At 35.8% G+C, this 12053-nt stretch overlaps 1 protein-coding gene across 1 annotated transcript in view; it reads left to right on the forward strand.

Moving 5' to 3' along the window:
• Nucleotides 1-11596, forward strand: part of MYBPC1 (myosin binding protein C1) — a gene marked incomplete at its 5' end in the record, with an annotated part of 56196 nt that extends 44600 nt beyond the window's left edge. The window contains 5 exons of the mRNA XM_039252509.1: nt 2844-3003; nt 4991-5127; nt 6754-6940; nt 8650-8708; nt 11320-11596. Coding sequence (XP_039108440.1) covers nt 2844-3003; nt 4991-5127; nt 6754-6940; nt 8650-8708; nt 11320-11370 — 594 coding nt within the window. The remainder of the gene's footprint in view (nt 1-2843; nt 3004-4990; nt 5128-6753; nt 6941-8649; nt 8709-11319) is intronic.
• Nucleotides 11597-12053: the final 457 nt, after the last annotated feature.

Consider the following 12053-nt stretch of genomic DNA (forward strand, 5'->3'; position numbering starts at 1 on the left):
TAGAAAGAGACCAGTTAGAAAAGAAAGATTCTAAAGAGAACAGCATGTGCAAAGTTCCTGAAGAGGGAAGGAGCTTAGTGTGTTCAAGAGACAACCCAGTCGGAGTACAAATTATTATTACCTCTATTTAATAGATGAAGAAACTAAGGCTCAGAAAGGATAAATGACTTGCTCAAGATCACCAGATTTTAAATGTTAAAGTCTAGGTGTTCCTGCATCAGAATCCATCTACTACATCATACTACTCCCCTACCTGTATGTGAATAAATTAATAAATGAATATTTGGACATACAATGGCATCCAGCCACTCTTCATTCTCATAGGAAGAGTGAAATATCATAATGATATTGACAGGAAGTCTTTAGGCATTCACACTAGTAGATGTCAGTAAGAACTTGTCTTTTTAGATAGCCAGAATTTGTCTTCTTACATAACCAGTCAAGTCCAGGTGAAACTGGACTTTCCCACTGCTGACTGAGTTCCACCTGGTGACAGAGGCTGATCCCCAACCCCTGCACCCCTGTGTTTCTGTTGCATTTCAGCAGGGACATACCTGTAGATCAAAAGATACTCCCTCTGCCCAGTGAAATTCCAGATCACCACACATCACTGTGGCTACAGGTGATAATCTTCACTTAAATTCCTATTGTCATCCATAACTTCATAGACATTTTTTTCATTATGTATACCAACACATTGATTTATTCATTTACTATGTGTTGAGCACTGTTCTAACTGCTGAATCAGAAAAAAGAAATAAAAAGGAGCATTCACAATCTAGGCAAGGAGAAAGACATCATAAAGCCAAATGACAAAACAGTGTTGGAATACATTTTGGAATAAAGTGCTCTGGGAATAAAGGCAGGCATAACTATATTTGTCTGGTGTCCTAAAAATATTCAAAATATGGGGCACCTAGGAGGCTCAGTCGGTTAAGGGTCCAACAGTTGATCTCAGCTCAGGTCTTGAACACAAGGATGTAAGATCTGCCACCTGTGTTGGGCTTTGCTCTAGGCGTGGAGCCTACTTAAAAAATATATCTAGGGGCGCCTAGGTGGCTTAGTCGGTTGGGCGTCCGACTTTCGCTTAGGTCATGATCTTGCGGTTCATGGGTTCGAGCCCCGCATCGGGCTCTGTGCTGACTGCCAGCTCAGAGTCTGGAGCCTGTTTCAGTCTGTGACTCCCTTTCTCTCTGACCCTCCCCTGCTCACGCTGTCTCTCTCTCTCTCTCTCTCCTAGAAATAAATAAAACATTTAAAAAAAAATCTAAAATACAGAGATAATGATGGCCCCTTAAAATTCTAAAAATCTTTTTCCTTTATGAACTTTTTATCAGAAACTGTATTTTCTCAGGGCACCAGAGTAGCTCATTAAGTGTCCAAATCTTGATTTCAGCTCAGGTTATGATCTCTTGGCTCATGGGTTCAACCCTGAGTCTAGCTCTGATAGGGCAGAGCATGCTTGGGATTCTCTCTCTCTCCCCTTCTCTCTGCCACTCCCCCATGCACACTCTCTCTCTCTCAAAATAAATAAAAATAAAATTTAAAAACATCTAAAAATGTATTTTCTCAATTAGTGGTACTAAACACATGTGGGCAATGTAGGTCTCTACTGGTTGTAAGATAAACTTTGAGGCCACTATATTTCTTGTTATGGTGAGGAAAAATTGAAAAGAAAATCACTTGTTCTAGCTTCTTATTCATTAATTCATTCAGGTTGTCAGTAAACATTTATTTTGTGCATAGTACCTACTATGTGCCAGGTATTATAATAGGCACTGGAGATACAGGGGTGAGAAGTCTGTATTTTCTTCTCAGCAGGGTGTGTTCATTTCAGTGGAGGAGGTATAGAGCAAACAAGTAAAACAGTAAATATATAATGTAATTTAAGGTAGCAAGTGCTGTAAAGAAAACTTAGCCAGGTTAAGGTGATAGACTATGACCCACACAGAACGGTGGTTGGGTGAACAGTTAGGGAGGAAATAATATCTGAGCAAAGACTTGGAAGAACCTACTTTAATAATATTCGCAGACTTATCAGGTGATATTACTTTTTCTCTAGTGATTTATCATCATCTCTTCCTGAGAATAGATGTTTGCACTAAAATTCTTTTTTTTAATGCTTTTAAAATGTATCCTTGAGAGAGAGAAAGAGTGAAGGAGGGGCAGAGAGAGGGGGACAGAGAATCCAAAGAAGGCTTTTGACTGATTTGGATTTGGGGCCGAACTCACAAATCAGGAGATCATGACCTGAGCTTAAGCTGGGTGCTTAACTAACTCAGCCACCCAGGCACCCCCATTTGCACCAAAATTCTATAATTAGATATTGTTATACAAAAGATAGGTGACATACACTGTACACTTATGAAGAAAATATAAAGGTAGGAATTGATATCTAGGGTATATGAATCTAATGTGCAAATGAAGATTAAACTATAGGGGTGCCTAAGTGGCTTAGTCGGTTAAACATCTGACTCTTGATATCAGCTCAGGTCATGATCTCACGGTTCATGAGTTCAAGGTCCCTCATCAAGCTCTGTGCTGACAGTGTGGAAACTGCTTAGGGTTCTCTGTTTCCCTCTCTCTCTGCCCCTTCCTGATTCACATTCTCTCTCTCAAAAAATTAAACATTTTTAAAAAGATTAAATTATACATAATCAAGTATAAGTCTATTATAAAATGTTAAACAAATTAAATGTACATTGTTATTACTCCCAATATAGAAGATCAGTGCTATTTTTCTAGTAGTTAATAAAACATCCCCACTATTTATTCTAATCAACGGTTGGAATAGTTGTGTATTTTTAGATGATTTTTCTCAAAAAAAATTTTTTTTCTTTTAGGAATGGTTCACTGTCATTGAGCATTACCACCGAACCAATGCCACCATTACTGAACTGGTCATAGGAAATGAATATTATTTCCGGGTCTTTGCTGAGAACATGTGTGGCCTCAGTGAGGATGCAACGATGACTAAGGAGAGCGCTGTGATTGCCAAGGATGGTGAGTTAGCAGTGGACTCATAAAAGGGGGTTCTGGACTCAGTTCCAGTATTTGGGGTGTGAGGGGTTTCCTTTGGCTGTTGTTTGTTTGTTTGTTTTATAGAGTCTTCACTACTATAATTGAACTGATCTCCCCTTCCAGAAGGTCTGGGGATGGGACTGAAAGTTTGAACCCACTAACAAAAGACCCCTTTATAACTTTCCTTACTTAGGAAATTTCAAGGATTTTAGGAGCTCTGTGACAGAAATGGGGCTAGAAGATCAAATATTTACAGTAAAACCTTGGATTGCAAATAACTTGTTTGGCGAGTGTTCTGCAAGACATGAACAGTTCTAATAAATTTTTTTTTACTTCTACTTTGATTTATTTTATTATTATTATTTTTTTTTACAAACAGTTTATTGTCTAATTAGTTTCCACATAACACCCAGTGCTCATCCCCACTAGTGCCCTCCTCTATGCCTATCCCCCCGCCCCCCCACATCCATCAGTCCTGTTTTTGTCAGCATTCAAGAGTCTCTCATGGTTTGCCTCTCTCCCTTTCCCCCACCATTTCCCCCCTTCTTCTCCCCCTTGTTCCTCAGTTAAGTTCCTCCTAATCCTCCTATACGTGCAAACATATGATATTTGTCCTTCTCTGCCTGACTTATTTCGCTCAGCATAACACCCTCAAGGTCCATCCATGTTGCTACACATGGCCAGATTTCACTGTTTCTCATTGCCGTGTAGTATTCCATGGTATAGATAAACCACATCTTCTTGCATTCGTCCGTTAATGGACACTTAGGCTCTTTCCATGTTTTATTTGTTTTATTTCCATGTTTTATTTATTTATTAGGCTCTTTCCATGTTCATAGCAGCACTCTCTAATGTGCTGCTATGAACATTGGGGTACATGTGCTTCTATGCATCAGCATTTCTGTATCCCTTGGGTAAATTCCTAGCAGTGCTATTGCTGGGTCATAGGGGAGTTCTATTGTTAGTTTCCTGAGGAACCTCCACACTGTTTTCCAGAGGGGCTGTATAAATTTTAATGTGATTAACGAGTGATGTCTTGCAATACAGGTAGTACATGAGACCAAATGTCACATTATCACAACCGAGCCAATGGTTCTTGAAATTTGCTTTGATATACAAAATGATTTGGATTACAAGCATGTTTCTGGAAGGAAATTTGCTTGCAAACCAAGGTTTTAATGTATTTCTTATTATAAATAACAGTATCACAACTGGACATATGGAAACCTCGGTTTTCAATTACTAGATGTTCTCAAGAAGACTGGATGTAGAGATGTGGTAAAAGGGAATTCTGAAATCAATAAACATACATTCTTAAATTGTAAAAATGTTCGAGTAAAATGTTTTCTTTACCAGTACAAATTTTTATTTGTATTTATTTTTTAACTGTTTATTTATTTATTTTGAGAGGGTGTGGGCAGAGAAGAGGGAGAGAGAGCATCCCAGGCAGGCTCCATACTGTTAGCGCAGAGCTCAATGCTGGACTCCATCTCACAAACTGAGATTATGACCTGAGCCAAAATCAAGAGTCAGACACTTAACTGATTGAGCCACCCAGGTGCCCCTTTTAATACTGTGTTTTTTAAAAATATAAACTTCAATTCATTCCAACTTCTAGGCTGTGCATCTGGATGGCTAAATTAACAGAGATAGGAATGTCATTTCCTAATAAGCCACTCTCCTTAAAGTCCTCATTGCTCATTGCTTTCACATTAAAATACACTGTTGATCAAAATACTCAGATATCAAATTTTTATCAGTAGTTCTTTCAGTCTCAGATGATCATACTGGCTTTCTGTCTGAGGTGTGATTATCCATTTGAACCTTTCAGAATGAATGTCGTGTGTAGTTCACCCACGTTTTTTTTACATGTTTTCCTAAGGTCAGGGGAGTTTTAACCATGAATAAAGTATGCCAAGAATAATATATTCTCAGGCCAATTTGTATTTGTTTAATTCTTGGTTTTAAGGTAAAATCTACAAAAATCCAGTGTATGAAGATTTCGATTTCACGGAAGCACCTATGTTTACTCAGCCTTTGGTTAACACCTATGCTGTGGCTGGTTACAATGCCACCCTGAACTGCAGCGTGAGAGGAAACCCTAAGGTACCATTTTTAAATCACATTAGTTAAATTTAAGAATTAGTCCCAAATTCCCTTTTTTAATGTTAGATTATAATTGCAAATTATAATATAAACTGTGCTATTGCATCCTTTTCTGGGATAGGGAGGAGAGTGCAGCATTGTGGTATTGGTGGATAATTAGGTCCACTATTAAATGCTTATATTTCTTCACTATCTAAAGGATGACTATTAAGGAAAAACCAAAACATCCACTTTTTTAAAAATGCTGAGAGGTAGGAGATGGTAGTAATATTGTTTCACCTGAAAAATCCAGTGATAATATTGATTCATCAAATTTTCTAAAATAGATTAAAGCAAATAATGATGAAACTGTAATTCAAGGCAGAATATAAAATGTGCTGTGCTAAGGCTACAGAGTCCTAAGAAGGAAAAAATCATATCCGACTGAAGAGATTTAGAAAGGTTTTAAGATTTCTTGTTGGCATTTGAAAAAAGCAATGAATTAATGAATGTTGCCGATATTTTTTCCCTGTGGGAAAAGTGCCCTAGAATTTGGAAGCATTGCAAAGTGGTATTTTTCCTGCATATACCATGAGCAGGAATAGAAGAGTCAAGGGAGAATGTACACTGAGGATGAGAAGAAGATCCTGAATTCATGTTTAGTTGGAGGTGATGTCAGTATAAGCAGGAATAACCAGGAGGGAGAATAAAGTGTCACCCGGGCTTAGGAGAAAGGCCAGAGCTGTGACTCATTGTTTGGAAGTCCTGAGCATGAGGGTGCTATATTCCACCTCTTGGAGCTGAAACTCTAGAAAGGAATATCATCGAGGAAAGGAAATTCATCGAGGAAAAGAATATCATTGAGACTAGTAAGCAAAAAGCCAAAGTCCTAGGCATAAGCCTCAGTGAATGCTCCTATTCGAAAGGAGGAAGAAGGAAGGAGGAAGATGATGGTATGAAGGAGACAGAACAGAAAGTCTCTAGGGTCTGAGCAAGGCAAAAGCATATAAGATGCAGAAGAGAGACTATGGGGAGTGTACATTTACCAAAGGGAGAAGACAATATGGAAAGGCAGGGGAGTCAAGGCTAATCAAATGTAATTCAGAGGCCAAGGAGAATAGAGTCAGCTTCCTAGATGACTGGTCATTACTGATCTTGCATTACCTGAAGTAGACCGATTCCACTGGATGATGAATAGAGAGCTGTTTGAGGAGAGATGAAATGGTGAGGAGGCATAAGCAGAATTAGAAAAGAATGTCAGGAAAAGGTAGTGGGGAAAATCAGATGGTTGTGACATCTTATGAGGATTCTCTGAAAAATGCCCAGCAACATACACTCTCCAGGATGAGTTGACCTCAGGAACGTGTAGATCAAATTGGAATGCGTCTGAATCCGCTTGGGAAGAGAGCCCCAGATCTGTCCTCTGAGCAAGGCTGGCTTGCTTTAGACCTGCCCATTTGCTTTCTTGCCAAGTACTACGTAGAATTTAATTTGAGAGAAACAGTGCTCAAGTAGATGTGGATTCTTCTCAGATGTACTTTCTTTCTAAGCCATGCTTTAAAATTTGGTCACCGGCTTTAATGGTCTATCATTTATTATGCTAAATACCGATATATTTTGACCTATTTTCTTCAATCTTAACTTCAGCCCAAAATAACCTGGATGAAAAACAAAGTTGCTATTGTGGATGACCCAAGATACAGGATGTTCAGCAACCAAGGGGTCTGTACTCTGGAGATTCGCAAACCCAGCCCCTATGATGGAGGCATTTACTGCTGCAAAGCTGTCAATGACCTTGGGACAGTGGAGATCGAATGCAAACTGGAGGTGAAAGGTATGACATCAAAGATCTTGTGTATTAACTAAAATGAAAGAAAGTCATTTAATTATTGTCCTTACTACAAAATCCAAATTGTTTGCTAAAGTGTTCAGGGGTGGCAGAGGAAGGGGAGAGAGAATTCTGGGAGAGAAGACATTATTACATTCTGCATTCACTCTGATTTATTTAAATAGACTTAGTCTCACCTCTTGTAATTCTCATTAATGACACAAATATTAATTTCAGTGGAATGCTAGTATGTGTGCAGCATGGTGAGACTGAGTAAAGTCAAGGGAATAGGACTTTCATGGTATAATTTAAAAAGCCTAGTACAAAAGCTCATCTAATGAATCTGCAATTAAGGAATTTATACTATTTTTAATTAGCTAACTATATTGTGAAACTTCTAATATATATATATGAGTGAGTTTGTTAATTTAGCGTTTAATATTGCACATAGAGAATATAGCATATCCTTATTATATTATAATTGTTGCTTTTAAAATCTCATTAGGAAGTTTTCATTTATAGGTATGCATTTCATTTATACTAGCTTTTAGAAATGTTACAACTAATGTAAACCAAGAAAACATATGAGGATTTATGTGGTAGAATAGTTTCAGAATAACCTGTCATCTTAATCAATTTTTATAGTAATTGAGTATAATTTTTATACTGAAGTTTTTTCTTGACAATCAAATCGTACTTTGGAATACCATGAAAACTACATCTGTCAGAGTCACTGTTATAAGATAATGGGTGACATGATCCTAATGTCTTTTCTCTTTTTCTTATTATGTTATATTGCTTTCCTGTGATAACCAAAATCTTTATTTTTTTTACCTCTCTGTAATGAAGAAATTATGATCCAAAAGTCAAAAAGATAACTTGTAAATATCTGTTTTAGAAAAACAAACCACAGTAAATACTTAAGGTACTAATGTAAAAAAAAAAAGAGGTTTTAGTCCTAAACCTAGTATAAATATAGTAAAGATACTACTTTAAAAAATTTTCTTTCGTAACTTAAAAAAAACAGTATTCTTTCTATGATTTCTTTCCATTCTCAAATACAGTATAGTAGATTGATAACTGAATAAGTATAAATTGTTTGATTTTTTCTCTCAAATATAAAATAATATTCTTAGAAAGTGTCAAATGTGACTATTGAGAAAGTGTTTACAAATTTAAGCATTATTTTATCTGTTTATTAGTTATAAATGCAGACTAAGTTAAGAGTTGCAAATATATCTGGTTTCTCAACTCCTAGCTTTTCAAAAGTATTGCTGGTACTTATGTCTCAAAATCCAACAAAAAACAACAAAAAAAAGTACTACTTCTGCATGTTTTGAAAATAAAAGAATGTTGCTAAAGGTGTAAAATGATTATTTCATAAATGATTCAACATTTGGGATCTTCTATAGAAGCAAATAATACTATACATATAGATGATGTATCATTTATAGTAATTATATAGTAAATTGTATAGTAATTAAATTTAATGATACAAAGAATGTATTCTAGTACATGAGTTCATAATAAGGAATCAACTGTGATATATTGGTGAAAATTTTTAGTCCTAAGAGTAAAGCCAAGATTGTTTGTCATCAGATTGTTATCTGATAATAGGTGACTTGAATCAAGTTAAGCTGTGAAAAAAAAACAAAAAGGTAAGAATGTCAACTTAAGAATAAATAAATACTGGTACAAATATTCTAATCCTACAGTGATATATCAAGGAGTAGATACCCCTGGACAACCAATCTTCCTGGAGGGGCAGCAACAGGTTTTAAAAGTTCATATCCCACTGGATATTTCTACTTTCTGTTCCATTCCTCTTACATGAAATCGCACTTTGCATGTAAAGCTTGACTTTCTCATTTGCTTTTCATTGTATCTCTTAGCAGCTCATGGCATACAGTGTTTATGCCATGAACATGAAGGCCAAATTATTCAAGGATATTAATTAATGTAGGCACTATGTCTTGTCAGAAAGCTAAGTACCATACCACACGTCCCTAAAAAAAGCCAAAGAACTATATTTGAAGATGAGCTCATTGGAGACATCAGATTACCAAAACTTGGGAATCAATGACATATCTTTAATATCTTCATTTTTCAAATGTAGAGAAATATGATCTTCCTTTGAGATAATTTCTGCTGTAGTTTCCTTAGATTCATGTTAAAATCCAGAAGACTGAGCATTTTTAAGTTGCTAAGTTGTAGAAAAAATATTCTGGGCATTTTTGATGGAATGAGGATACAAATAAAATATTTGGAATATTTGGATCCAATATTTGGAAACTTTTATATTTAAGATTTTGAATGAAAAATTTACCAGTAGAATATCTGTGACTCATCTATCTGTTGGACATTTTGGATATTTTCATGGGACTAAAATTATTTCATATATTTATGAACTTGAAAGAAAATTTCAGGTCCTATTACTAAATGTATTAAATAATAAATGAGTCCTATTCTACAAGTATAATTCACCCCCATTTGGAATAATGAATTAAGAAGTTCTTTGGGACTGGGTAAGCAACCTGATGTAAACTCTAGTGATATAAATCTATGCCTGAGTTTACAATTCCCAGACATAATGTCAACTTGCAAAAATGACAGAATTAAGGCTCTCTCTTTAAAGTTTTGTAGATTATACATAGAGTAGCTTTCTACCCTAAGTTTGTTTAGGCCTTGTGTTTATTTAGATCAGTCATATATAATCAGTTCAGAATACAATATTATAGAATATGCTAGTTTAGTATTTATATCTACTTGATAATTTTGCCTTTTAGAATTTCAACATATATATATGTACACTAATGCTTTGTCTCTTGTCTCTGTTTTTCTTTTGTTGAAAAACACAATATATATATGTTGTAGGGTTTTTTTTTTTAAGCTAATGGTTTGGAAGCTCTTACTATAAATATTCACTGTTCAATCAAATTGGCTTTGCCACCTGATCAGGCAAAGCTGTTGTGCATATTAATAAATATTTTACATATTAATTATTCTTTGAAGTGACTGGATCCCTGGCCTTCACTCCATATGCTTCTATTTTCCTACGTCTTTCACATGACTAAGGATTAATGAAATCACCTCATCATAATCATGACTATAATTTCATCCAACAAGTACTCAACTTTGGTTTTAGCACTTTATTAATGCTTACAACTTCTCTCTCTCTCTTTCTTTCTCTCTCTTTCCCTTAGTTGTAGCACAGTAAGGATTTTTGAATGTATATTATCATCTAAGGTAAGCTTTCATATGGTTTTGGCATATGAAGCTTATGACTGTCATAAGCCATACAAAGCCTGTGGAGTATGGCATGATTTTCATTCTGTAATCCAATGAAAATAGACTATTTAAAATCTCTAACTTTGTAGTTTTAATTTGTATTTAAGTATCTTAAAATTAACAGCTAGTACTTATTCATCACAACGATCTCCTGTTAACATGAAGCAAGTTGTTGAATGAAATAGAGCATGAATAAGCGCATTTAATGTTGATAAAAATGATACCCAAGCATTCTGAACGCTTTGCATCAAGGAATGGACATGTATATAAATGGCATCATTTCTACCAATATGTGACTTGAATTTTTTTTTTAAAAAAAGGAGAATGACTTTCCCAAATTTGCATTAAAGAAGTTTTAAGAATGTTCAAATGGCATGCTGTTTTTGCCTGGACGTGAGTTTATTAGCAAGTAATGAAGCACTTCCTTAAAGGACCATGAATTTTTATAGTTTCATGGGTTCTCTCGTGAGGGGTACTTTTATTTTGTAAATATAATTCAGACACATGGAAGGTAAGTTTGAAATAGTAGTAGATGTTTCACCATCAGAAGGCATTGGACGGGGTTTTACTATTTTTAACAAGATCTTTCCAATTTTTGCACTTTTGACAGTGTATAAATAGCCAAAGTTAAAGGAATGGTCCCTTTTTTCTTCTCCAAAGTGCTTGAGTTGGAATTCTTTGTGCTAAATTAAAAGGAACATTAATGAACAGGAAACAGTTCTTCCCACTGATTCATAACATGGTCTGCATCTACTCTGCCATTCAGCCAGAAGTCTTAAATCATTGAAGAATCCCCAAACCCAAAAGAGCAATAGATCCTTTCCAAAACCAGTTAGGAATTTAAACTAAGATCAAATAATAGCAGGGAACAAGAAACTGCTATGGACCTGCGGGGAACTTGCTTTTCCCTCGAGATGCCAATTGCTTTAAATTCTAAGTGTACTAAAGGCAGAAGATTTCCAAGTAGGACTGAATGAATCTTTGTAACTGGAACATAATTAGTTACATTTCTAGGCAGCTAGTCAGGAAGTAGTATTTCAGTAATTTTTCATGTAGACGGTTTTGACTTGGCCTTTTCCTTTTTTTGTCCTCTTTAGGTGGCCTTTCCTTCTGCAGGCTCCTCTTGCAAGGCGTACCTCCTAACATAATTGATTCATATTTGCGAGACTTGCAATCAAGCAACCCTGAGGAATACTAAGGCCCTGGGCCCTGCCTCCCTACACTCCATGCTTTGAAATCTGGTTGCAATGAGAAAGCATTTTCTGTTTTTCCACCAGTACCCAAGTGTGGTTGTTTTCTTTCCTCCTGATGTTGAAGAAAAAAAAAAACGTGTCTGCACGGATTGCTTAATTAAAAATGGCATACAAAATTTTATTTGAAGTCAGCATTTTGCTCATGATTGTCTGTGCTTGGTCACCGTACTTTATAAAAAAAGCAAGCTGGAGAATTAGCAAAAGCCATTGTTGCAGTTTAAAATAGTAGGCTGTAATGCTTTCTTTTTTCCAGAATAAAAAGACATAGTACTGTATACCACACTCATATCTTGAAAATCCATCTTTCTCTTGAAAAGTCACTCTTCTCTTGATCTAATAGATTTTTCTAAGCAAAGCAGGGTTGTTTACTTCACACAATCCTGCTTAACACCAGTGGTGCTTAACCCTTTTTCCCATTTGAATTCCCAAAAGACTTCATAAACTCAGACATAGTTTTCTCAATGGAAGGGAAATTGTATTCAGTAGATGGTACAATAAGTTTGAAGCACTTGTGATGAGATCACACAATATTCATTTATGTGTTTGGGGTTGTGTGCACAGACAGAACTGAGGACAAA

The sequence above is a fragment of the Hyaena hyaena genome, unplaced genomic scaffold (genome assembly GCF_003009895.1).
Source record: "Hyaena hyaena isolate Hyena2069 unplaced genomic scaffold, ASM300989v1 scaffold_417, whole genome shotgun sequence".
NCBI lineage: Eukaryota > Metazoa > Chordata > Mammalia > Carnivora > Hyaenidae > Hyaena > Hyaena hyaena.